Genomic DNA, 27,483 nt, shown 5'->3' with positions numbered 1-27,483 from the left:
TTTCTAGAACTTAGATTGCTTTTTTTTGGTGATAAGACCTACCTTTCAAATGGGTGGCATGCCATCCCACGTGTCAGCTGTAAGGGGAAGGCACACGTCCTTTCTTTTCTCTTTACACAGTGACCACAGTGGCTGGACTGCTTTGCATCACGCTTCCTTAGGAGGATACACTCAGACCATGAAGGTCATTCTTGACACTAATTTGAGGTGCACAACCGATCAGGTTGATGAAGATGGGGTATGTACTGTGTTCTTCATACCTACCCAAAATCTTGGCGTATCAGAAACTTCAAAAATTGTAAGGAAGTCTTCTTAGCCACCCTCTTCCTTTCTTTGCCCTGTCCTTAGCCTTTTATTGGGCTCTTACTATGCTGACCGTTAGAGAGGATCGTGTGAAAGGGGAACAGAATATGGAGAATGCTAAGGGGTGGGTGGTGTGGAGGACACCTCTTCAGTCTCACAGAAACTGGCTCAAGGGTTTGTGTGGACTGATGATAAAATTTCCACCACTCTGGTGAACTGAGAAAAATGAAGAGGCGAGGGTAAGTCTTCATAAAATTAAGTGTATTTGATTTGAAGGACTATACTTTATTCTACTATGATGTTCTTCCTCCTTTTTGTGGGGGCAAGTATTGGATCTAAATTCTTTCATGAAATAATAGAAAATTGTCATTGCTTTCTAAAAATGTCTTTATGTAGCAAAACAAAAGATTGTTACTCTTATAGAAACTCTGACTTAAAAAAATTTTTACAAGCCTGTGAAAGCCCATAATCTGGGAACCACTGCTCTACAAAATGATAAATCTCTCAGGAGTATTTTCTTTTGCGTTCATTGCAGCATCCTTACCCCGATAGCTTGTCCTCGATCCTCCTGGAGTTATTTCACTGCAAAAAACAAGGCAAAACAACCACTTGGGATTCACGTACTCATATACTCCCTTCTCCCCACACGTGCCATGCTTGAACTATAAACTTGTTATTTTGAGGCTTGATTCTGAACACCAGTTTTAAATTGTATGTATTTTTGGTATTGAAGGGTTAGTTTTGTTACTAATTTCTTTTAAGCAGTTCAACAATGAAACATGGCAGTAGAATAGCCAAGGGACGGGAGCCATTGTCACTGCATTTCCGTTCTATTTCCTCTAAAAGAACACAGCGCTGCACTTGGCTGCAAGGGAAGGCCATGCCAAGGCTGCCGCCCTCCTCCTGAGCTACGACGCCGACATCCTCCTGAACCGGAAGCAGGCCTCCTTTCTGCACCTGGCCATTCACAACAAGAGGAAGGAGGTGGTTCTTATGACCATCAGGAACAGAAGGTGTGCTGTCTTCCTGTCCATGGCCTTGAGTGTCCCCGGCATGAGGGATAGTTCACAGCCTGAGAGGAAACAGGAAGAGAATAAGTTTCAGCTGTTAACATTTTGTTGTTGTTGTTGTTAATCCTTACCTGAGGATATTTTTCCATTGGTTTTTAGAGAGAGTGGAAGGGAGAGAGGGAGGGGGAGAAGAAAGAAAGAAACATAGATGTGAGAGAGATTCATTGATTGGTTGCCTCCCGCATGAGAGCCCTGACCGGGCCGGGTATCAAACCTGCAATCCAGGTAGGTGCCCTTGATCAGAAATCAAACCCATGACTCTTTGGTGCTCGGGCTAACTCTCTAACCCAGGGGTGGGGAACCTTTTTTCTGATAATGGTCTTTTAAATGTTTATCGTATCATTCTCAGGCCATACAAAATTATCCAACATTTAATTAACTCGCTGCTAACATCTTGGCAGAGCCACACCAAATGATTTTGTGGGCCTACACCCTGCAGACCCTCTGCTTTAACCACTGAGAACATTGGCCACTTACAGAAAACATTTAATGAACTCTTTGGGTGACAGGAGACATTTTGTTTGACCTCTCTGGAGCTTGGACCGCCTTAATGGCTGTCTTGGGAGACTTGGGGGTTCAGGCATTATAGTGTCTGGCACCATGGTCACTGTCAAGTAAGCTCTGCCCTGCCCTATCTGAACTTCCCCGACACTCTCCTGCCAACAGAACCCCCAAAATTGGATGTTGGTGAAAATATTCTCCAAGTTGTTGTGACTAGTGCCATCTAATGAATCTCCCTTAACTCATGGTCTTTTGTGGCGGCGGTTTTTTGAACCAGATTCCCAGGAGTTTTTATGATGAAGTTGGAGAGTGGTTGTCCCACTTCTGGTGCCAAAGTTTTTCTATATAATCACAAGGGCCAGTGTCACCCAGTAGTGGACCCAGGTGAACCATCTCATGTTCCAGGCAGATAAGGCCTGTGTTCGTGAGCATGGGACATCCTCAAGATCCCTGGCTGCTCATTCTTCTGAAGCACCCATCAACACATGTGTGCAACTTGAAGTTTTCTACTGATGGTGCAGATACTCTAGATGGAGTTGCTGATAGGGTTAACAGAAAATCTGTCTGAGTAGTTTTTAGAACTAGTTTCCTATGACATAGATTGGCTCTGGGAGGTAACTTATGGGCTCTTCTTTACTTCCTGTTGTAGATCTATTTCCTTTTTGGTATCATAAGTATCTTATCCCATCTAACTGGATGGAAATGAAGAAAGGGTCAGACTCTGCAGGGTTCTGGCAGGACCCTACTTGTTAATATCCTTGACCCATGTTACTTCGTAGTTTAATTCAATACATGATGAATAAACGGATTAGATTCTAAATATCCTGTGCCCAGTACTCTTGTTGCTATCCCAAATATGTGAATGTGTGAATGTCTCTACCCAACATGACCAGCTTATGATCTCAGGAGGAAAAGAAGACAAAAGCCTACCTTCTCTACAAGGCATTTAGAGAAAGAGAAAAGCGATGATAACAACCATCCTGGAATTTGCCCACGTTTCTAATTCCCATTCATGGACAAGGACCCTATTCATAGATTCATCTTGGTTCAAATATTGGTTCCATTGGAATCAATTCAGGTTTCTCATAAAGATACAGGCTCGAATATCAATTGGTAGCTTTGTGGTTGTGCCGAACAAAAGAATTAAGACCTGTGTTTTTTATTATTTTGTTTTACAGATGGGAAGAATGTCTTAGGGTTTTTAGTCATAATTCTCCAAGCAACAGATGTCCAGTCATGGAAATGGTAGAATACCTTCCCGAATGCATGAAAGTAAGCTCTCCAAACAAAACTCCTGGGTATATGCTTGGTATATAATATAATGTGAGGATTTACTGTTGTAATCACAACCTAAATAGTAGAAATTTCCATCTTTTAAAAAAGTTTCTAGTTTCCCATAGTGCATAAGGGAAGTTAGCCAACAAATATTTAGGGAGGACCTACTTGAATTAAGGAATCCTTTTAGTTATGTGGAATACAGAAAATATGGGCAATAGATTTTTTTATTCAAATTATCCAAGTCTAGAGCAGAGATTACTAATGGTGATTGCTGGCTGAACAAATCCTCTAGATGTTTTTAGTGGAATGCATGTTATTGTTTCAAATTTGCATTAGTGGCTAACATTTAAAACTAGGAGGCCCCCCCTTAAAGATCTAGATATCTGGCTTCCTGTAAAAATCAGAAGATCTGGTGACTGGGCCTCTCTGCACACAAGACAGGAATCGCTGGGCCAGTGTAGCAGCTGCTCCTTTGGGTGGGGCAAGCACCCTCCCGCCTCTCACTCCCGCCTCCTCCTTTTGTACATTCAGTTCTAATGCCCGGTTGCCATGTATTGTCCTTGTGCAATTGCTTCCCTGGTAGTAGAGTGATATTTCTCTATACTAGTATATACCTCTATCCAACTGTGAAGAGTGAAAAAGAAGCATCTGCAGGGCCTGCAGTATTTCTCCTTGTAACATTATCGCCCCTGCCCTGGCCAGGCTGCTCTAGATGAAGACCGTGTCAGTCCCAGTGCTTAGCAAGCGAGGTACAGAAGCAGACACAGTATCAGGCTCCAGCAATGCAGATGGGACCTCGGCCAAAGAAAGACCCCAGGGCTCCGCTGGAAGCTGATTAGGGACAAGAAATGATCACTACAAGGTGCTGGGCAAAGGAATCCTTAAATATCTACATATTCTCTAGAAGCCCAGAAAGATGCCAAATCTTAGGCAAAACCAGTGGAAGATTTCTTACATTTTGGTAAATGTACTTTGTTTCTCAAAGTGGATGGTATTTTACTGAATCACTTTTATTTCTGAGTTGTGCAGTGGTTAATATTTTATTTTTTAAACTTTGTTCCTGAATGACATGGGTTATAGTTTATCTTGGAGGTGGAAGAAGCAAAAGAAGGGAAGGGATGGCTCAGGTATTGTTTTAGAAATGGGATCAAATCCTGTCTCCTATGTACACTTCTGTCCAATATCTTAGCCACTTTTCCTCCCAAAGGTGCTTTTAGATTGCTGCATGACGCCCTCCACGGAAGACAAGTCCTGCCGAGACTACCATGTAAGCTTATTTTACCATAGCAATTTGAAGTTTATTTTATTATAATTCTTTAAAGAATATTAAAAATATTAGTAAAGTTCCCCAATTTCAAAAGGTGGTAATTATTATCTTCATTTGTCAGATTACTCCATTACCTACTTATGAGATAATTTACCTCTTAGACCCTCAGTTTCCCCCTAATATTTTAATTGTTTTTAATAGCATTATTTAGAGTTGCTTCTAGTCTTCTATTTTCTTGTATAGTATTGCCTGAAGAATTCAATTCTAAAGAGTGTAAGTGACTGTGACTATGAGTTAAAAATCAATGACTATGAGTTAAAAATCAATCGAATAACAGCTTCCTAGGATATTTATTTTTTGAAAGTAATATGCAATAAGTTAATTTACTTTTGTTCAGATGAAATGACTCAACTTTTATTTGAATCACTTAATTTTCAGCAGAATTGTAGGCTTGTGATTTGTCAAGAACAATTGTGAGTCTACACTAGACTAAAACTTTTAAAAATTGTATCTCCTACAGATTGAGTATAATTTCAGATATCTTTCATGTCCATTAGAATTCACGAAAAAAAACGCACAGGATGTTACATATGAGCCTCTCACAATCATCAATGTAAGTCCAGTGTTTTCATTACCCAGGTAATTTCTACATGGGCTCTGCAATGTTTTGGTACTATAGTTCAGGAAGGGACCTGGAGAGAATTCCAGATTTATAGTTTTATCTATGTCTGTCATGTGGCCCCAACCTTTATTTTTAGTTAAAAAAAAAAAGCAATAATTTTTCACAATTGCTATAATTTGGTCTCCTTAAAGTTCCACACTCTTGATCACTTTCATCCTCATGGTCATGTTAAACCTGTCCCAAACCAGAATCCAATACACCAGGGACAACATGGGCTGTCCACTTAAATACAGACACACATATTTAAGAGTTTGCTCCAGTGTAAATCAGAGGAAAATGTGGGGCTTGACATTTAACAGTCATAGCTTCCAAGTTCAGCTGACCACTGACCCCATGGTAAACTCCGACTTTCAGAAGCTCTTAGATCCTTCTGGAAGAGTAAATGCAATCAGAGAGCAAGCCGTAAGTGCTCTGTGTGGACCCAAATTTCCCGAGAGATGTGTTCTAAACCAGTTCTTAGTCCAAAGAACCAGTTTAGTCCTAGGACCAAACCAGAGAGGATCGGACCTGCAAGAGTTCTTGCACATTTCTAGCAGATGAGGCAATAAAAGCCACGAGGCTGATCTACTTCACTCTAAACCGGGGTCTCAGACTCAGGTAACTGCGCAGGAAGCAGGTGACAGGTATGTGATGAGATCCTGGTGTGAAAGGACATGGCTACTCACTGTTGGTCCATGTGTTGTTGTTCAATTGTTGGCTCCCGTCTCAGTGGCTGAAGGAGGCTCTGGGGCTTCCTCTTCCATCATCTTGCTAACATCACTTCTTCTATGAATTCATTGAACAATTAAAAATTAATTTTGAGATAGATATTAGTAGTTCCAATAACTCATGAAAACTTATAAAATACAGGCTAATTTAACCACTGTTATGTGTACTTTACTATTTAAAATGCTTCCAGAAAGATAAGCCTGGGTTTCTTCAAGGAAAGACCAAGGGTGTAGCTTTTGCTTATTTATCTTAAATGTCCTTTCCAGTTGTAACTTGTATAAGATTGAAAAGCTGATTTCTTTGACTAATGAGAAAGGGAAATAGACAAACTGAATCAAATACTTGCACCTGTATAAAATGGTTCTCTCTAGCTTGTGTGTGTGTGTGTGTGTGTGTGTTAAATATATTCTTGATAGAACTTTGGTTTCTCAAATTTTCTAAAACAAACAGTTGTTACTTTTGTAATATCAGATAAATTTATAAAGCCAGCAAACAAGAAGCTTAGTTTATACTTGATTGCTTCATATGGTTGTATTTTTATGGATCTTTTCTTATTTCTCAGACAATGGTACACCATAACCGCATAGAGCTTCTCAACCATCCTGTGTGCAAAGAATATTTACTTATGAAATGGTGGGTATTAGGTAGTATTTCTTTTTAATAATATCTCCATTAATTTTATTAAAAGTCTTCTAAATAATTTTGTTAAATGGTATTTTCATGTTTGAAAAAGAAATGTGTTGAAGGCATATTTTGGTATTAAAATGATGATGATGCTTATTTTTTACATTAAATGACATATTTTGGTGTGGGGGAAGTCACTATATAAGACAATGAGAGGCGTTCCTGGGCCCTGCAGTTTAGTGGACATGAATGAAGTGAGAGGTGTGTTCCTGGGAAGAGGCAACATGGAATCAGTAGATATGTGCTAATGTCGCTGCTCTTCCATTACTTGGTGAGAGATTTTTAAGTAACTCATGGCTTACTGGGAAGTTGTGATTCCTTTTTTGAAAATTAAAAAATGAATTCGAAGGTCTTCTTGGTTCTAAAGTTCAGTGGATTTACCAAATACATTTCTAAGAGAGATCATAACTACTTTTTCCATGGTATCTTAAGGAAATATTTTTGTTGAAATTCCTCAATTATGGTTTATTTTTTTTTTTTGTAGGTTGGCTTATGGGTTTAGAGCCCATATTATGAACCTAGGATCTTATTGCCTTGGTCTCCTGCCTATGACCTTTCTTGTTGTCAATATAAAGCCAGGTATGGCTTTCAACTCAACTGGAATCATCAATGAAACTAGTGATCATTTAGAAATATTAGACACCAAGGTATTTTTCCATTTATTTTCAAATTTCAACCTTTTAAAAGAAAATATTATTAAAAAGTGTGTTTTTTCCTTAAGAATATTAGCCCCATTAGAAGTTTGAAATACCAGGACTTTTATTATTATAGACTAGAAGCCTGATGCACAAAGATTCGTGCTAGAATGGGCTTTCCTTTCCCTGGCTGCCGGCACCGCCTTTCCACTCAGGCCCCGGAGCCACCTCTTTCCGCTCCGGCCCTGCCTTCCCACGCAGCCCAGAGGCCCTGAGTCACCAGGTGGGACAGAACACCTGTGTCGTCACCATGGCAATGACACAAGCGTCCTGCCACCGTCACTCGGTGCCTGTGTATGCAAATTAACTGTCATCTTTGTTGGGTTAATTTGCATATCACTCCTGATTGGCTGGTGGTGTAGCGGAGGTACGGTCAATTTACATGTTTGTCTATTATTAGGTAAGACTAGAGGCCTGATGCACGAAATTTGTACAAGAGTAGGACTTCCCGCTAGCAGTCAGCAGCTGTGCAACGCAGCAGGTTGCCTAGGACCAAACCAGAGAGGGTCGAACCTGCATTGCCACCATGTGCCCACCATCCAGATATCATTGCTGACATGTACACATAAGGAACTGTTTGACATTGAAACGGGAACTCAGAACTGTTGGACATTGAAATTGGGACTCAAACATTTTTTGTTATTATATGTTTATTTCTAGTCTGCAGAGGCAAGATTTTTTAAAGGAAAGAAATGGGGGAAAAAATAGATACAGAGGCAAAGAAGCATTGAACAGACTGTCAAACTACAGCAGGAAGGCAGGGGAGGTTCGGGGGAGGGGCTGTAAGAGATCAACCAAAGGACTTGTACGCATGCATATAAGCATAACTAATGGATACAAGACACTGAGGGGGGGGCAGATAAAGGCATGTACTGGGGGGAAGGGGAGGCCGGGGGGAGGTCAATGGGGGAAAAAAAAAGGAGACATATGTACTACTATTTGTAATACTTCAAACAATTAAAAAAAATAACAAAAAAAAAAAAAGAAAAAAGAAAAGAAAAAAAAACAAAGAAAAAAAAAGAGTAGGACTTCCTTCCCCCGGCTGCTGGCACTGGCTTCCCTCTGGTACTTGGGACCTGGGCTTCCCTCACAGCCCCGGCTTCATCTGGAAGGTCGTCCAGTCTAATTAGCATATTACACTTTAATTATTATAGCCTATAGGATTCATATATGCTAACAGTTTCTCCTAAAGTCCTTTGTGAAGTGAGAAGGAATATTAAATAAATGTGTCAGTAAATGAGTTTGTAAATTAATGTAAAGGAATTGACATATATGAGATGCTAGCTTGAATGCTGAAATAGAAAACTTTAAAACTGGTTTCTAAGAAAGCAGATTTGTGGCTGCCAGGGATTGTGGGGAGAGGGGAGTAATGCTTAGTGGGTACAGGGTTTCCATTTGGGGTGATGAAAAAGTTATGGAACTAGATGGTGATGATGGTGTGTAACACTGTGAATGTACTTAATACCACAGAAGTGTACATTTTAAAATGTAAATGTACAGATGAAATGTAAAACTTTCAAAATGATAAATTTTATATTATGTACATTTTATCAGAGTAAAATAATTTTTTGCATAGGTTCATATTCCTTTGGAATTCCATTGGCAATGTCTGAACCTGTCTTAGGACATTATAAAATGAGTATGTGTCTTCTTTATATTGGCATCACAGTAATTTTCTGTTTAAAGCAAATATGGACAGTACATAGAAATGAAGCAAAAGGATAAAAAAATAAATATGTAATAGTGGAAATTATTAAGAAATTTGTGCCCTGACCGGTTTGGTTCAGTGGATAGAGCGTCAGCCTGCGGACTGAAAGGTCCCAGGTTCGATTCCAGTCAAGGGCATGTATCTTGGTTGCAGGCACATCCCCAGTAGGGGGTGTGCAGGAGGCAGCTGATCGATGTTTCTCTCTCATCGATGTTTCTAACTCTCTATCCCTCTCTCTTCCTCTCTGCAAAAAATCAATAAAATATATTTTTTTTTAAAAAAAAAAAGAAATTTGTGTTGTTTTAATGTATGCCCTTGTAAGTGCTTATATTATTTTTTTTATTTCAGGATTCATATTCTATAAAAGTTTGTATGATTTTAGTTTTTTTATCAAGCTTATTTGGATATTGCAAAGAACTGGTGCAAATTTTCCAACAGGTAAACAATACATTTTGTATCTCTAAAATTGGAAATATTTTAATATGCAGAATGTAAATTAATTTAGTAAATATTTTAATATGTAGAATAAATATTTTAATGTCAGAATAAAATCACATACCTGGACAAATGTATAGATTGGAAACACCAAGCATAAACTTCTCCAGATGTAGAAATTGTGGGGTGTTAGATACACTCCCAGCCCTGGACGGTGCCTGTTGACACACCTGAAGCCGAGTTGGTCCAGAATGACAAGTCCATGTGGGTCTGTCTGGCTACACATGACTTTTCTGTGTTTTCTCTGATAGCGACTTAATATTTTGCTGACATAAAAGTTAGATTTTGAATTTGATAATTTTGAATGTAACTGTTTATAAAGAACTTACTTGGGACAAGACTCCATTGCAAATGTGTTTGGTGTGTTTTTTTTTTTATTCCTCTTTTAAAAGGAATACTTTATTTATTGCATAAAATTTCAAGTTATAATAAAATTGGGGAACTTTTTAGCATACTTTTTACTTTCTACTCTACTTTTTAAAATGGATGAACCAAGTTCAAATCAGATACAAGGATTATGTAAATTACATGTAGGTCCATGCTTGGGTTGATAAATGGCATCAGTCTTTTAGTATTCATTTTTGGGGTATACTTTTTGGGCATGTTACTTTCTGTGTTTTATATCTTTTACACAATATCTCATTTTCTATGGAAATGTACCTCATTACGTAATATGAGCACATGGGTATTTGCATGATGATAATAGTGCTTTGGATTTGTTTTATATATACATTGCCGAGTACTTTTATCTATATATACTGAGTGGCCAGATTATTATGATCTCTGAATGCATAATAATCTGGCCACTCAGTGTGTGTGTGTATGTGTATGTGTATGTGTGTGTGTGTGTGTGTGTGTGTATGTGTGTGTGTATATATATATTTGAGGCCCGGTGCATGAATTCATGCATGGGTGGTGTCCGGCCAGCCTGGCCAAGGGGAGGGGACATGGGCAGTTGGCTGGCCTGCCTGCTGGTCAAACTCCTGGTCGAGGGGACAATTTGCATATTAGCCTTTTATTATATAGGATATACACTGAGTGGCCAGATTATTATGCGTTCAGAGATCATAATAATCTGGCCACTCAGTGTATATAAAAGCCTAAGCAACTGGTAGCTATGATGTACACTGACCACCGGGGGCAGACGCTCAATGCACAGGCATGGAAACATGGAACAGACTGATGAATCTCAGAAGGAAGGGAGAAGGGGGTAGGGCAGGAAGAGATTAACCAAAGATCTTACATGCATACTAGAGGCCCAGTGCACGGATTCATGCACCAGTGGGATCCCTCAGCCTGACCTGTGGGTATTAGGCTGAAACCAGCAGTCTGACATTCCCCAAGGGGTCTCAGATTAAGAAATGGTGCAGGCCAGGCCGAGGGACCCCTGTAGTCTTATAATATTGAGTCTTCCTATTCATTATCATGGAATGCCTCTCCATTTATTTAGTTCTTGAATTTCATTCATCAGAATTTTGAAGTTTTCTTCATATAGATATTATATATGTTTTGTTAGATTTATACCTAAGTATTTAATATTTAATAATATTGTGTTTTTTATTTTCAATTCCATTTGTTCATTGCTGGTATTTAGGAAAGCAATTGACATCTGCATAGTAATCTGTATCCTGCAACTTCGCTATAATTGTTTATTAGATCTAGAAGTTTTTGTCAATTATCTCATATTTTCTACATAGATGATCATGTCATCTACAAACAAAGACAATTCTATTTTCTCATCCCACTCTAAATACATTTTATTTTCTGTCTTATTGTATTAGTTAGAACTTTTAAAGTACAATGTTGAAGAATATCCTTGCCATGTATGTACATAGTTTCAGGAAATTGTCACAATTCTGAGAGTTAGACTGTATTCTATTGTATGTTAAATTATTTAGGGCATATTATGTAATATCTCTTGTCATTTTCAAACATGAAAACTACAGATTTGGTCTCCACATTTTCTTATTGATAATGGCCTATTCTACATGACACCTTTAAGAATAGAAAATACACCAAATCGGCATGGTAATTTAGTCTTAGCACAGGTATCAAACCTCCTTAGAAGCAGAATTAGTTGCTTTGTATCCTAGGAATTCCACATGCATGTCTATATACAGGCAGAAAGGAATTACGAAGCCAACCTGCGTCCCTCCACCCCCAGAGTTTTCCTTAAGATGGAGTGGACTCTATGGGGCAAGCCCAGAAACTTGTGGAGGCATCTGACTGCCTAGGCGCCAGGTCAATAGAAGAGGCTGGGCCACCTCCAACAATGATACGAACCCAGAGCGCAGTTCAGTCCAGGATGGCAGGAGCTGACTCCTTGGTCCTAAATTCCCAGCTGCAACAAAAAACTCTTGTGACTCATTACAAATATATATCCATCCATAAGATGTCATGTCTTGATCTCTACATGGGGTAATTCTTCATTCTTTTCAACCCCAGAAAAGGAATTATTTATTGGATCATAGCAATGGAACTGAATGGATTATCTACACAACGAGCATCATTTTCGTGTCGCCCTTGTTCATCGGTATACCAGCTCACGTGCAGTGGCAATGCGGAGCAATTGCCATTTACTTCTATTGGATGAACTTCTTACTGTATCTTCAGAGGTAAAACTGGCTTCAATGATTTCTATATCCTTTAAACATCCTTTAGGCATGTTTAATATAAAAAAAGAGCTATTATAAGTCCCATAAATATATAACTGGCTTATTCCTTTTCCAGTATTGTAAACTGTGAAGATATCTTTTATATTATTAAGGAAAAGGGGAGGGAGGTTTGGAGTTCAGAGTGTAGACCAGGTATCTCTCAACCTTGGCACTACTGAAATTTGGGACCAGATAATTTTTGTTGTGGGGCTCTGTCCTATGCACTGTAGGATGTTTAGTAGCATCCCTGGCCTCTGTCCCCTAGATACCAGTAGTAACTGTCCCCTACCCGTGTGACAATAAAAATTTCTCTAGATAATTGCGTTATTCTCTGGGTAGAAATCACCTCGAATGAAGAACTACCAGTCTAGTCAAATCTAGATTAAATGTGGGAGTAAATGGGTACAAAAGTATTGGCTATTCTTGTTTTGCCTGGTATTATTTGATAATTACTTATTTTAGATTAAAACAATTAAAAGGAAGTGTTAGGTATGGGGAGTAAAAGTGATAGGAGGGAAAAATGTCAACCCCCAAAACTCTTAATTCTAGAGGGGAAAGAATGACCAGGCTCCCCTACCTCCCACACTTGCTAATGTTGAGTTAAATATGTTATTTCAACCCTGGCCAGGTGGCTCAGTTCTTTGTAGCATCGTCCTGTACACCAAAAGGTTGCTGGTTTGATTCCCAGTCAGGGCACATGCCTAGGTTTCTAGTTCAATCCCATATATGTTTCTCTCTCACATCAATGTTTATCTCTCTCTTTCTCTCTGTCTCTCTCTAAACATATCCTCAGGTGAGGATTTTAAAAAATGTTTTTTTCACACAATCTTTACAATAACAAGAGGTAAATGTTCTTACTCACAGTCTATAAAAGAAGCATCTGAGGCACTGAGTTAGTAACTTGCCCAAGATCTCAGCTGGTAAGTCAGATGTCGGCATTTTACCAAATTCGGTCCAACCCCGGGACCACCATAGGTCTGCATTGCTGTCCTGAGCACAGTGCAGTGGGGCTGAGCCCCGCCCCCTGGAAAGGACAGGATCTGGTGGGAAGAGCGCTGACCTGGAAGGCAAGAGGCATCCAGACAGGTCCAGGCAGTGCCACTTTTTTGGCTTTGTCAGGATTAGTGATCTGAGCGAAGTCCTGGATGTCTCTGGGAAATGAGCTTCTATGTCCTCTGATGTCCCTTTCAGCTTTAAAATCTTGTGACTCCCCTTTTAACAGGGTGTCTTGTCAAAGGGAAAGTACAAGTTAGTGGTCAGAAGACACCCATTATCTACGCAGACATTTCACAATGTAGGTTGCTGGGGAGACACAGGAAAGTGTAAGGAGCTGCAAAGATGGGAGAGTGAAGCATGGGTATGTATGTGCCTGCAACGGTGCCTCCAGGAGCATGAGCTCATTTCATCACTCCCACCAAGGCACCACGTAACTTGTCTCTCTCATCCCATCATCGTCTGGTAGCGGCATCTTGGCTACTGGGAAGCTATGATTTCTCTCTCCTAATTTGGTGAAGTGGTAAAACAACGAAAGATAAACATTAACAAGAAGGGAAAGGAAAAAAGGCAGATAGTGTGAGCAGACTGAAAATAAGACTTGACTCTTCATGAATTCTCATGTCACATTTTGGAAAGTAACTGGCCTTAGTTATCTCATCTGTGGAAACTAGTGCCTAATGCATGATAAATATTGACCCTGAATGAAATACACTGGGACAGAAAAGTGATAAATGTATTTTTTTTCCTGCAAGGTATTTATTTATTTATTTATTTATTTATTTATTTATTTATTATTGATTAAGGTATTACATATGTCTGTGTAATACCCCATTGCCCCTCCCCCAGCACATGCCCTCACCCCCCTACTGTCTGTGTCCATTGGTTATGCTTATATGCATGCATACAAGTTTTTTGGTTGATCTCTACCACTCCCCCAACTCTCCCCTGCCTTCCCTCTGAGGTTTGACGGTCTGTTCGATGCTTCTCTGTCTCTGGATCTATTTTTGTTCTTCAGTTTATGTTGTTCATTATATTCCACAAATGAGTGAGATCATGTGATATTTATCTTTCTCTGACTGGCTTATTTCACTTATCATAATGTTCTCCAGGTCCATCCATGCTGTTGCAAATGGTAGAAGTTCCTTTTTACCGCAGCGTAGTATTCCATTGTGTAGATGTACCACAGTTTTTTAATCCACTCATCTGCTGATGGGCACTTAGGCTGTTTCCAAATCTTAGCTATGGTGAATTGTGCTGCTATGAACATGGGGTTGTATATATCCTTTCTGATTGGTGTTTCTGATTTCTTGGGATATATTCCGAGAAGTGGGATCACTGGGTCAAATGGGAGTTCCATTTGAAAAAAAAGTGAATAAACATTTTAATTTTTCAAATCTTCCTAGATTTGAGAACTGTGGGATTTTCATCGTTATGTTGGAGGTAATTATGAAGACTTTGTTGAGGTCCACAGTCGTGTTTATCTTCCTCCTTTTGGCCTTTGGACTCAGCTTTTACGTCCTCCTGGGTATACAGGTGAGGAGCTGTGCCTGTGGTTCATTTCGTTGCTGTAAACATTGGGAATATATATTTATACTGAAGTCTCAATGGTGTATAAAATCAATAACACAATATTTGGAGACTTTCATTTTATCTGATATTGGCATTCAAATGATTTACACTGCAGGAGAAATATAGCCTTATTACATGACTTTTTCCATTGTCAAACGTTTATGTGTAATGCATGATGATTTGTGTGCAGAAAGATCATTTTGATGACTTACCACCAGTTTATTGGTAGTTTTTATCCCAGTGTCTTAGTAGCTGTAGTCCTATGACTTTAAAACTATTTTAAATATGATTTTTATCATTTGACTCTCCAGGAACCATTTTTCATTATATGCATTTTGCATTTCATGGTTCCCTTCCCGTCTCTCCTCAGGATGCTTTCAGCACTCCATTGCTTTCCATAATCCAGACCTTCAGCATGATGCTAGGAGACATTAATTATCGCGATGCCTTCCTAGAGCCGTTTCTGCGAAATGAACTGGCATATCCACTTCTGTCCTTTATACAGCTCATTACCTTCACAATGTTTGTCCCAATCGTCCTCATGAATTTACTTGTAAGTAATGTGTCTCTGTATTTCCTGTTTGCTAATCATTTGAGGCATTTCACAATAATTGTTCGGAGCCTCCTCCATCTCCCTCCAAGAAGGGAGAAAGGTACACCTGTGAAATCCATCCTTTCACTTAGGCCTGAGTGTGCTGGGCCCAACATGGGGCCCAGGGGATGCAAAGATGCATTCACTTGGCAAATGCTTATCAAGAATCTCCTAAGTGACCCAGACACTGACCCAGGTGCTGGGACACAGTGGTAACAAGACAGATGAATACCCAGTCCCTACATGATTATAAACTAGTCATGAAGTTAAGCAGTAAACAGATAAGGATGAAGCATGATGTCTCGGGGGTGATAAATGCTATGAAGAACCACAAGGCAGAATAAGGATATAAAGATGAATGGTGGGTGCTGCTTTGGGGTTGCCGGGAGCAGGGGAAGGCAAAGGTTAGGCAGAGACCTTCATGGGGTGAAGGAGGAAGAACTCATCTATTGAATCTCTCGTGGACCAGAGATTTAAGTGGGCCGGGGGCGGTGAGAGGTATTTGTGACATTCAAGTGCCCCCTCTAAAAAGTCAGAGGCTGGCTACCCCAGCAGATATGGACATGTCCTTGCCCTTCCACAGAGAACCTGTCCAGCCCCGAGCATCCTGGCTGATGCAGGCAGGAATGCATCCCAGGTCCATGGAGAGTCCTAGCCGACATTACTGGGCACATTTTTTCCTTATTCATTTACTCGAATGTGTACATATTCCATACATGTTTTTGGAGTCTGACTATGAACCAGGGACCGTGCTGGGCAGTATTTCTGGAAAGAAAAAATAATAATACAGACTGCTTAATGTTTTGATTCACTTACTTGATACAACTCCAGTTTTATTTTGGTGCCATAGAAAAATAAAAGATGGCAACTAAGAATAATAAAGAAGCCCACATTCGTCTCAAGGACTCACTTCCGTTTGGAAGACCATTCTCCAGAGGAGAACTTGGGTTAGCAGTAGTACAGGTCGGTGCCACCCTCAGATCTGCGTGGCCAGCACCCAGTGAGCTTCACCACCTGCTTGTCTCAGAGCAAAATCAGACCCAGCAGGGCCAGACTGACACTGTTCTCCTTCTCAGACTGACTCCGATACTCTCCACCCACACAGCCCCCTTTTCCTCATTTCTGCTGATGAAATAAACGTTTGCCTCTTCCACCTACTTCCTCTTAGCTTGCGCCCTCATGGTGCCTCATCCCCACTGCTGCAGAAGACTGAAGAGTTCCTCCATCTCATCTCATTTCTCTGTCTGATCCTTCCTGCAAATTATCACCACAGTGATGCCCTGATCACGAAAAACTGGGCCTGTCAGTGTCTCTTTCAAGTGTATTTCTATGACTCTTCCAAAGCTTCAGTCCATGAGCACAGCACACAGGGTCCTCATGATCCGGATCCGACCCAGATTTCACCCAACTCCCCACTGTCCGCAGGTGTTACCCAGACACGCAGCAGCAGCACACGGTCACTGGGTGTGCCAGGCTTTCCTCCTGCCTCCTGGGCTCTGCTCTTCCGTTTCCTGGAAAACCCCGACCTTGGTTAACTCTTTCTAAGCTTTCAATGTTCAGGCCAAGCATCATCTCTGCTGGGCAGACTTTCTTAGCCAATTACCCCACCCAATCACCGGAGTCTGTTATCATAGTTTTGAGGTCACAAATCGGAGGAAGACAATAATAAAACCTACTTCCTAAGTTATTGAGAGACTGAAATGAGCTAATATGAAGAATTTAAAACATATATGCGTTCAGTAAATGTTAGCTACTATTAATTATTAATAGTATTTGATTAACATTTAATATTAATGTATTGCTTATTTTAATTAGTAAGTTAGAGACTTACAAGCTTATAACTTGTATTAATAAATTATGGGACGCACAGCTCAGCAGACTCAGGCTCAGATGTCTTCAGAGCCAGGCAAGCACCTCTGATGTAAGATCTAAACCAGAGAGACTGCCCATCACGGGACTTGCAAATTAATAACAGAAAACATTATCCTGCCAGATAAAAGCTACTTGCTGACTGTATTTGTACACCCTGGAATATGCTTTCACTGCTCATTCATTCAGCAGCCTTTTTGTGTGCCTACTATGTGTCCTGCACTATTCTAAGCACTGGGCATATAGTGGTAACCTGGATGGACAGACAGAGCCCTTCTCTGCTGGAGTTTACTTGACTGTGAGCCTCTCGGACCTCAGCAAGAAGGGGGCGGGGTCAGCAGAGACAGGCCCGGAGTGTCTCACAGTGGAGGAGTGAGTCAATTTGGACTCAGTAGAACTGAGCGGACAACTTCCCCTCACCCAATTCTACCCAGCCATGGATTTCTAGGAGGATTTGTTTTTACTAGAGCCTCACCACCCCTCAAGTGTACCTTTTCCTGCCAAACATATATAATATATAAATCTCTTCATTCCCTCATTTTACTGTTTTAACTTTTTCATATTGTCCACCTTAGATGCTAAACTCCTGCAGTTTCCAGGCATGGTGCATGGCTATTGCCAACGGCATTTGATATCACATCACTCCCGTCCTCCCCAAAAGAACATATTTTTACTTGGAATTAAAATGAATTTCAGATTAATTTTTATGTCTTAACTTTTCACAATAACACTTGCAATTACTGGACCCACCACCGTGGCCACTGCTGTTAAGCGTTATACAGGCTTCGCAGCTCTCTGTGGAGTGTGGGAGCAAAGTGTTCAAGGGCCCTGCTGGTGAATTCCATGCCACTCTGACAGCATCCAGGGAGATCGTAAGTGCATTTTGACGTGAGCCATTATGCTGGTCGTGATTCAATGCCATGTTGTTCTTCAGATTGGTTTGGCAGTCGGGGACATTGCCGAGGTCCAGAAGCACGCACTGCTGAAGAGGATTGCCATGCAGGTGAGTGTCATCAGCACCACCCAAACCGTTCACATGCGGGTGTAGCTGAGTCCTGAGAACAAGCTGCTGAGCCTGGGCATTTTCTGAGTACTGTGCCTGCTGTGCATGTTCTCTGGTGCACCTATGGTCGTCAGAGAATCAAAATGAAAAAAAAAAATCCTACAATAATCTCGGCAGAGGAATTGAGAAATTGCCTAAGCCTCTCTCGAGGTCAACATGGGGCCAACCAAGGCAGCTAGCCGCTGTCACGCTGGTGGATGTGGTGAAAGGCAGGGGCAGGTGATCGGCTGCCAGGGGCCAAGGAAACAGACCCGCCCAGCAGTCAGTGACACAGCAGTCAGTGTTCAGTTGCTGTGCTAATGCGTTCATCTGTGCAGTGTGAGAATTCCAGCTACTAATGAATGACCCCTATCAATAAATCCAATATGCGCTTTAGGTGGAGCTCCATACCAACTTAGAGAAGAAGCTGCCTCTCTGGTTCCTACGCAAAGTGGATCGGAAGTCCATCGTTGTCTATCCCAACAGAGCCCGATACAGCCGAGGGTTACTCGTAAGTACATGGAACACACATGGCATAGACAGTGCGACACTGCTTCATTGTGTATCCCAAAGGGTGCCTTTTCATTTTCATTTATTTACTTATTTTAATATATTTTTATTTATTTCCTAGAGGAAGAGAGAGAGAGAAATGTCAATGATGAGAGAGAATCACCCATCGGCTGCCTCCTGCACACCCCCTACTGGAGATCGAGCCCACAACCTGGGCATGTGCCCTGGCTGGGAATCAAACTGTGACTTCCTGGCTCATAGGTCTATGCTCAACCACTGAGCCACATCAACCAGGCCCTTTTTACACACCTTGAGTCACTCTGCCTGTGGGAAACAGATAAGCTTGTTTAGAAAGCCAGGATCAAGCCAGGATGAGAAAGTGATGGGCAGTGCAGTGTCCTGTCTCCAAGTGGCTCAGCTACAGCTTCAGTGTTAATCATGTGCCACGTCCCTATGAGAACACTTGGTGGGTGTACCATTTAAGTATCCTTTTTGCATTGCAGGTGTGCTGTTTTTCCTAATCACATATCACTTACATATATGTGCAGATGTAGGTATGTGTGTGTCTATGTGCCTATATAGAACACATGTGTTCATATTCACAGATACACACCCGTGGAGTATACATATAGAAAATGCACAGAGATTAAGCCAGTCGATCTATACTAATAAAAGGGTAATATGATAATTAGACCAAACAACCTTCCAGACGTCATTCTGGACAAAGCCGTGGTGGCAGAGGCCAAGTCAGAGGTGGTTAGGGGTGATCACACCAGCAGGGGAGCAGTTAGGGGGTGATCAGGCTGGCAGGCAGAGGTGGTTAGGGGCAATCAGGCCGGCATGTAGGTGAGTGGTTAGGAGCCAGTGGTCCCAGATTGTGAGAGGGATGTCCAACTGCCGGTTTAGGCCCGGTCCCTGCAGGATCGGGCCTAAACTGGCAGTTAGACATCCCCCAATGGGTCCCGGATTGGAGAGGGTGCAGGCCGGGCTAAGAAACCCCCTCCACCCCCATACCCGAATTTCATGCACCGGGCCTCTAGTTGTATTATAATGGGAAAGGGACTATACTAAGAGTCAGAAGTACTGGATGCTAATCTTAACCATCCCTGGGCTCCCTCTCTATGAATATTCTTTCTGAGTTCTTTGTAGATTAAGTTGCCATTGTGTAGTCATAACATGATAAAGGGAACCTAAGTGTCAGCCTATGCTTTATTCTGACTCTACACTATCGCCCTATCTGATTTCACTCACATCCATGGTTGCAATTACTACCTAACACAGGAGCTCAGTGATTGATTTCTCTGGCCTACAGCTCTTCTGTGCATTCTGGGCCCCTGTATCCAGCTGTTGACTTGACATCTTCCCTGGTGTGTCTGAGGTCCCTGAAATTCAGCATGTTCAAAACAAACTCTTGCAAAACAAGCTCATGCCTTTCACTCTTCCCACGAATCACTCCCTCCCAACATCCCCTACAGGGAAAGGGTAGAAAAGCCCATTCTTCTCCAAAGTTCCTTATGTCAATTGACAACCACACCATTTGCCTGTGCAGATGGCAGCCTTGACATTGCCCCTCCCTCTTCCTATCCCCTCGCGTCAGTCAATCATAGGTTTAGGCCATCAGACCTCCTGGGTGGTCTCCTCTTGCCTGGACTCCTAGAATTACCTCACTCCTGGTCATTTCACATCTGCCCTCGATCCTTTCTAATTCATCAATCATTTAAAGATCCTAAATTTTAAAAATATTAAAATAGCATTTCAGAAATGTCCCCATGTGAAATTCAGTTGTGTCGCATACGATGCTGAGCAGTTTGAGAGAAATAGCTAATATTGTGTGAAATACCACCACTTATTTTGTTGTTGTTGTTAATCCTCACCTGAGGATACTTTCTCTATTGCTTTTCAGAGGGAGTGGGAGGCAGGGAGAGAGGGGGAGAGAGAAAGAGAGAGAGAAACACCAATTTGAGAGGGACACATAGCCCCATAACCTCCTGCACATGCCCCAGTAGCTCTGATGTAACCTTCAACCCAGGCTGTGCCCTCGACCTGGAATTGAACCCAAGACCCTTCAGTGCACACAGCGCTCCAATCACTGAGCAACATAGGTCAGGATGAAATACTGCCACTTGTGATGGACATTTTTCATGAGAATTTCCTCATGAAAATGATTCACTTAAACCTTTTCCGAAACAATCCTCCACTCCAGTTTACCCCTCCTTTTGGATTATTTATTTATATGTCCTGTACTTTGCTCTGTTATGTGTATAATTTTGTTATACAGCTCTTTGCATGTCTATTTCTCTCAACAGACTGTGAGCTCCTTGAGGGCATGGCTCTCGTTAGATATCTGTGCTAGCGTGCCCTGGTTCAGAAACTGAATTATGGCACATGTTCAAGAAATAGTTCCTGAATTGAGTTTAATGTGAATAACTATTAATCTTTTATCCCACAGTGCATATTTCATCAAATTTTTTGCACCCAAGAAGTAAGACAAGAAATACCAAATGTGGATACAGCTTTAGAAGTAGAAATATTGAAGCAGAAATACCGGTACATATTTCTTTTATCTGTATTTGAGAAACTCGAAAGTCTTAAATAATGATGCATGGTAAAGGGTTACACTGTATATTTGTGTTTATGTTCTGTATTAAGGCATGCTTTAGCTCACTGATGCTGCCAGGGGATTGGGAATCATGAGAGAGTTTCTAGACCCCAGCCCCCAACAACTTATTTGCTGCTACTCACCCAACAGTATCCTGAGCTGCATGCATCCCTCATGAGCCATCTCCAGTCACACATCAAAGCTCTGAAGGATTGTGAGGATCCCAGGACCAGATGCATAGTGTACAGTGGTTAAATGCGAGGACTTTGGGGTTCATTTACTCGAGTTCAAGGCACTTAACCTTTCTGTGCAACAGTATTTTAATCTTTAAAATGGAAACCGAAATAAACCAGCCGTGAACCAAGAGTATAACCGTAGGAAAATCGCTTATATTTTGAAAATATGTGTTCCTGACCAGGATTCTGACCGTCCAGAGGCTGTAATCTGAGCACAGGTAACCCAATACCTGTTAGCACTTCTGGTCCCCAGGCCTTGTGCACGTGGAGGGCTGAAATAAACTCATGAAACCTGTATGTCCCTTTAGGCTGAAGGACATGACTTCTCTTCTGGAAAAACAGCACGAGCTTATTAAACTCATCATTCAGAAGATGGAAATCATCTCGGAGACAGAGGACCAAGATAACCATAGTTCTTTCCAAGACCAGTATAAGAGAGAGCAGCTGGAGCAAAGGAATAGCAAGTGGAATTCTGTGCTGAAAGCAGTGAGGGCCCGAACGCAGAACCCTTAGCAGGAGTCACCCTTAGCAGTGGACTTCCTGCGTGTGCATCCCCTGCATATTAACACACAGGCACAGATACACACACTGATCTCCAGTGTGGAGTGAGGAAAAGGCAGAAAGCTCATTCTGTTTCCCTCCCTCTGAAACCACATCCTGTGTAGAAGAAAACTATCTAATCATATTTTCTGCCAGTCACTCCAGTCACTCTGCATTGGAAATATCCTTGCTGATATGTTCAAGTTGGACTTTACCTCTCACTATTTGAATGGGTAGAAAGTGATTTGCTAGAACACGCATTTTTGATGATAAGGAGTAATAAATGTAACTGTTGAGCTAGAATGCAAATGTCAATACTAGAGTCTTGCTCGATAATTATGATAATTATATAATATGTAATGCATTAGACAGTGAAGAATCGCCTTGGCTGCTTCCATTAGGCATACTCTTTTGTGTTGGAAGATCCTGTGTGTAGAACCCCGTATGCTCTGTTCTGATCGTAATAAACGGCCCCACCCTTCTGCTCCCAGCACACCTAATGCCATTCTGAGTTGAGGCTTAAATCCACAGGCCTTGTGATATGCATGACTTTTACTACAGATAGCATGTGTTATTTCTGTATTTTTTGTTTCTTACTGATCATAATAAATGTAAAACCTATATAGTCACCTCAGTAATTACTGTGAGATGTTCATTGCATTTAGTTTTTTTGAGATTTGTAAAAATGCCTTCATCACATACACCCTTTTCTCTTTTGATGTCCAGTGTCAGTCACATGCCTCTTCATTCATCTTTTCAAGGTGCTTCTCTCTTTTAAAAAAAATAAACAACAGTTCTGGAGGCTAGGAGTCCTGGATGAGGGTGTCAATGTGGTTGGGTGAGGGCCCTCATCAGGGTGACAGACTTGTTGTTTTATTCTCAAATGGTGAAAAGAAGGAAGGATCTTTCTGGAACCTCTTGGATAAGAGCATTAATCTCACACAGGAGGGCTCTGCCTTCCTGACCTAATTACCTCCAAAACACCCCACCTCTTAATACAATCACCTTCGGGGGTTAGGATTTTAACATATGAATTTGGGGAACACAAACATCCAGGCTGCAGTAAATGACAAATAAGATATAAATTATTTTTAAAAAGTATTTACCATTCTCTGTGATCATGACCCTTGTCTGCCATTTATAAGCCATGTGTAAAAATGATAAAACTAAAACATTGCAATAGAAATAGAAGAAGAAAATAAAAATGCAAACTTATTAAAGTAATTTTAAAAGGGTAAAAGGATTTTGGCATCTATATTCATGAGGGATATTGGCCTGTAATTCTCTTTCATTGTGTTATCTTTATCTGGTTTTGGTATTAGGGTGATGCTGGCTTCATAGAAGGAGCTTGGAAGTGTTCCTTCCTCTTGAATTTTCTTGAATAGACTGAGGAGGATAGGTTTTAGTTCTTTCTTGAATGTTTGGTAAAACTCCCCTGTGAAGCTGTCTGGCCCCGGGCTCTTGTTTGCTGGAAGCTTTTTGATGACTGCTTCAATTTCTTCCATAGTTATCAGCCTATTGAGATTTTTAGAATCTTCCTGAGTGAGTTTTGGAAGGTTGTATTTTTCTAGGAATGTGTCCATTTCCTCCAGGTTGTGTAGTTTGTTAGAATAGAGTTCTTCATAGTATTTTTTAACAATCCTTTGTATTTCTGTGGGGTCTGTTGTTATTTCACCTTTTTCATTTCTGATTTTGTTTATTTGGGTCCTCTCTCTTTGCTTCTTGGTGAGCCTGGCTAGAGGTTCATCAATCTTGTTTATCCTTTCGAAGAACCAGCTCTTGGTTTTGTTGATCTTTTGTATTGTTTTTTTGGTCTCTATGTCATTCATTTCTGCTCTGATCTTTATTATGTCCTTCCTTCTGCTCACTGTGGGCTTTTCTTGTTGCTCTCTTTCTAATTCTTTTAGTTGTTGAGTTAGATGTTTCATTACCATTTTTTCTTGTTTTTTTGAGGTAGGCCTGTAAAGCTATAAACTTCCCTCTCAGGACTGCTTTCATTGTGTCCCATAGCATTTGCATTGTTGTGTTTTTATTGTCATTAGTCTCCAGGATGTTTTTAATTTCTTCTTTGATCTCGTTGATCACCCAATCATTGTTTAATAGCATGCTATTCAGCTTCCAAGTGTTTGAATTTTTTGAAATGTTTTTATTATAGTTTATTTCTAATATTATGCCATTGTGGCCTGAGAAAATGCTTGATATGATTTCAATCTTTTTGAATTTGGGGAGACTTTGCTTGTGACCCAGTATGTGGTCTATGCAGTACATCAGAAAGATCATACACCATGACCAAGTAGGATTTATCCCGGGGATGCAAGGATGGTACAATATTCACAAATTAATAAACGTGATACATCACATAAACAAATTGAGAGATAAAAACCACAGTCATATCAATTGATGCAGAAAAAGCATTTGACAAAATCCAACACCTTTTCTTGATAAAAACTCTCAGCAAGGTGGGAATAGAAGGATCATACCTGAACATAATAAAAGCCATATATAACAAACCCACAGCCAACATCATACTCAATGGGCAAAAACTAAAACCATTTCCACTAAGAACAGGAACAAGACAGGGATGCCCACTCTCACCACTCCGGTTCAATATAGTGCTGGAAGTACTAGCCATTGTGATCAGACAAGAAGAAGGTATAAAAGGCATCCAAATTGGAAAAGAAGAAGTAAAACTGTCCTTATTTGCAGATGACATGATACTGTACATAGAAAACCCTAAAGACTCCATCAAAAAATTACTAGACTTAATAAATGAATTAGGCAATGTAGCAGGATACAAAATTAAAAGGGTAAAAGGCATTTCTTTCTCTAGCTATGATAAATAATGGACTTGGACTAACTTACCTCCCCATCATACAACTATTGGACAAAATGTATGAAACTGATTTTAGACAAAAGGTGGATAGAACACTGATCCATGAGTAAGGGGATAGAGAAGTGGTGTATCCTACATTCATCCCACTCAAGGTGCTATTCCTCATTTATTTTCCTCTTTGCACCAATTCTCATGTTTATTCTCCAGGAGACACCCACTTTTGTGAATCTCTTTGGCCATGTATGTATCCTTGTATCATGTTGAACAGTGTTGTTTGGGGTGTGTTTTTATTTATAGAGGTGCTATCATGCTATGGTTCTTGTTCTCTATCTTACCTCTTTACAATGGACATTATGTCTATAAGATATGACCATACCACCTTCTGTCCATCTAGCACAAGGCTTCCAACAACTGCTCACTATCATTGTGTGCACCCCACACAAGCTCCTGAACAAAGGAGTTCCTTCCCTTCTTTTGGCTCTCTCTCTCTCTCTCTCTCTCTCTCTCTCTTGCTATCTTGCTGCTTTTGCCTGACTCTTGGCCTGTGTAGTGCTCACACTTGCCCACATGGCCCACGGTCATGTGGGCCCCACACATTGGACTGATGGATTACTAGCCTGATGCTGTGCTGGACTCAGCTCCCCCTTGGAACGGACACTCTGGACACTGGCTTTGCTTTTAAGCTCTGCTGGATCCAGGTGCATGTTTTCCAGGACTGGTTTAAGGGAAATGGGGCTTCTGAAACCCAGGGATGTAATTCCATGTAAATAAAGCTTTCTACTACATCTCATCCTCCCTTGGGGGCTTCTGGAAATTCTTATTCTAGCGGCATCCCAAAACCCACTCCCACTAGCAAAGGAGAAGGGAAATCCACACAATTCTCCAATAACAGTTATGTTAGTATACATAGTTTTCTATGTGTAATTACAATTTTTTATTAAGGCAAGAAGTATCAGATGCTTTCGAATGAAAGAAAAAATGCACCACTGATAAAGAAAAACAACCACTTAGTCTCTAAGCAGCTAGCATAACCTTAAAAGGAGAAAACTTAAGGCAACACAAACAAAAATACACCTCCAACTTAACCTTACCATGTAAATATTCTAAAAAGTCAGCTCGGGGTGGCCTCGGCCCTGCACTGCTAATGACACCGGGGACCCAGGGAATTCCCAGCTGGACTCGGCCTGCCTGCGCTATGCTTTTCAAACAAGCTAGAGAAAGGCAAACTGTCCTTCTGCTGCCCTGTGTGTATATTTTGGCTGTTTCAGGACAGAAGGTAATGGGGGAGGGGGGGAAAGCACCTTTCATTTCATTTTTCACCATAATGAGGAGCATCATTTGACATGTGACAATTCCACCAGATAAGATAAGAGCAATAAAACGCAGGGCAGAAAATGTGAGAGTGTTTCCATCCAAGGCTGGGCATTGGATGGTTGTTTTGTGATATTTTAAAACTTATTTTTAACTGATCATGCCTGAGCCTAACCTTTGGAAGAAGAGACCCCTATGAATTATCACTAATTAACAAAAGTTTCCAGAGATGGAACACTAGTGTGATATGCATGACACAGCACACACGTTTATGGGGCGATGACTAACACGTACATTTCGAAGACCAAGCCCTGTGTAACTGCAGAGTATGCCTTCAGCATTGAGCAACAAAGGCTCTTACAACTACAAAAACCAAGTGTTTGCATTTCACAGCCCCTAGGCTGCGGGGGGTGGGGGTGGGGGGGCGCGCGGGTGAGCAGGGGATGGTAAATATTCTAAATCACCCATTCTTCTCAGCAAGGAGTTGATTCAAATCAAAGTTAAAGACACTGTTTCATACCTGACATTTGAAGCATAGGTTAGATAATTCCTTTTAAAAATTGTAACCATAAACATAACTTAAATAGAATAAATATCTATCAGTACACTAAAAAAAGAAATAAACAAGCAATATAAAAAAAAGCTTTAAAAAAGGGAAAGCTTCAAGACCCACAAAAATCCAAAAGCATAAACAAGACTATACAAATAAAACCTATAAATCCTGACCACAAACATAAAAATCACTGAAGGCAAAATACTCTTGATTTGTGTTTAAAATTTTAATTCCTAGAGAATAATCTAAATTAGCATTATAGAAAGATGAGCAAAGAAAAATCTAAAATGTAAACAACAGGAGTGACAAAATGAACTTAACACAAACAACTTAAGGGAAATGAAACCTAGGCAAAAATGGTGCTTTACCTCTGATTTAGGTTTTGATCTATTAGGAAGTTGTGAGTTACTAAAGTTTTTGTTTCAAATAAGTTATCAAAATATGCCAAGCTATAACTGATAGAAATGAATCATTGGTAGACGCTGTGGGAGAACCTTAACACACCTCCATTAGGCTAATCCTAGCTCTACATTTATGAATTGTGTGACCCACAGTTTATTAAAACACAGTTGCCAAGGAACCTGAGAGAAGAGCCTCCTAGGCAAGGCAGCCAGCAGAGAGCAGCAGCCGCTGCAGTAACGCGGGGCCAAGCCGAGGTTCCCAGGCAAGAACGGGACCTGGTCAGAAAGATGGGTCTCTCTGCAGGAGAGAGAAGGGTTTGTGAACCCTTAACTCTCTGATTGTTTTGTAGTGTGATTTCCTCACCTGACCCAGCTTAACCTATTTTT

General features: G+C 40.8%; 1 protein-coding gene across 1 annotated transcript in view; it reads left to right on the top strand.

The window, feature by feature from the left end:
- TRPA1 (transient receptor potential cation channel subfamily A member 1) overlaps positions 1-21,971 on the top strand; it is a gene marked incomplete at its 3' end in the record, with an annotated part of 48,335 nt that extends 26,364 nt beyond the window's left edge. The window contains exons 13-27 of the mRNA XM_080646556.1: positions 121-238; positions 1,150-1,316; positions 3,053-3,146; positions 4,360-4,419; positions 4,940-5,032; positions 6,372-6,442; positions 6,978-7,140; positions 9,245-9,334; positions 11,837-12,006; positions 14,445-14,574; positions 14,981-15,163; positions 18,006-18,074; positions 18,511-18,624; positions 21,073-21,170; positions 21,767-21,971. Of these exons, the coding sequence (XP_080502682.1) occupies positions 121-238; positions 1,150-1,316; positions 3,053-3,146; positions 4,360-4,419; positions 4,940-5,032; positions 6,372-6,442; positions 6,978-7,140; positions 9,245-9,334; positions 11,837-12,006; positions 14,445-14,574; positions 14,981-15,163; positions 18,006-18,074; positions 18,511-18,624; positions 21,073-21,170; positions 21,767-21,971 (1,825 nt within the window). The remainder of the gene's footprint in view (positions 1-120; positions 239-1,149; positions 1,317-3,052; positions 3,147-4,359; positions 4,420-4,939; positions 5,033-6,371; positions 6,443-6,977; positions 7,141-9,244; positions 9,335-11,836; positions 12,007-14,444; positions 14,575-14,980; positions 15,164-18,005; positions 18,075-18,510; positions 18,625-21,072; positions 21,171-21,766) is intronic.
- Between the last annotated feature and the right edge of the window lie 5,512 nt (positions 21,972-27,483).

This window comes from Plecotus auritus (genome assembly GCF_963455305.1).
Source record: "Plecotus auritus genome assembly, chromosome: 11".
NCBI classification, from domain to species: Eukaryota; Metazoa; Chordata; class Mammalia; order Chiroptera; family Vespertilionidae; genus Plecotus; species Plecotus auritus.
This window is presented reverse-complemented; position numbering and strand designations above follow the sequence as displayed.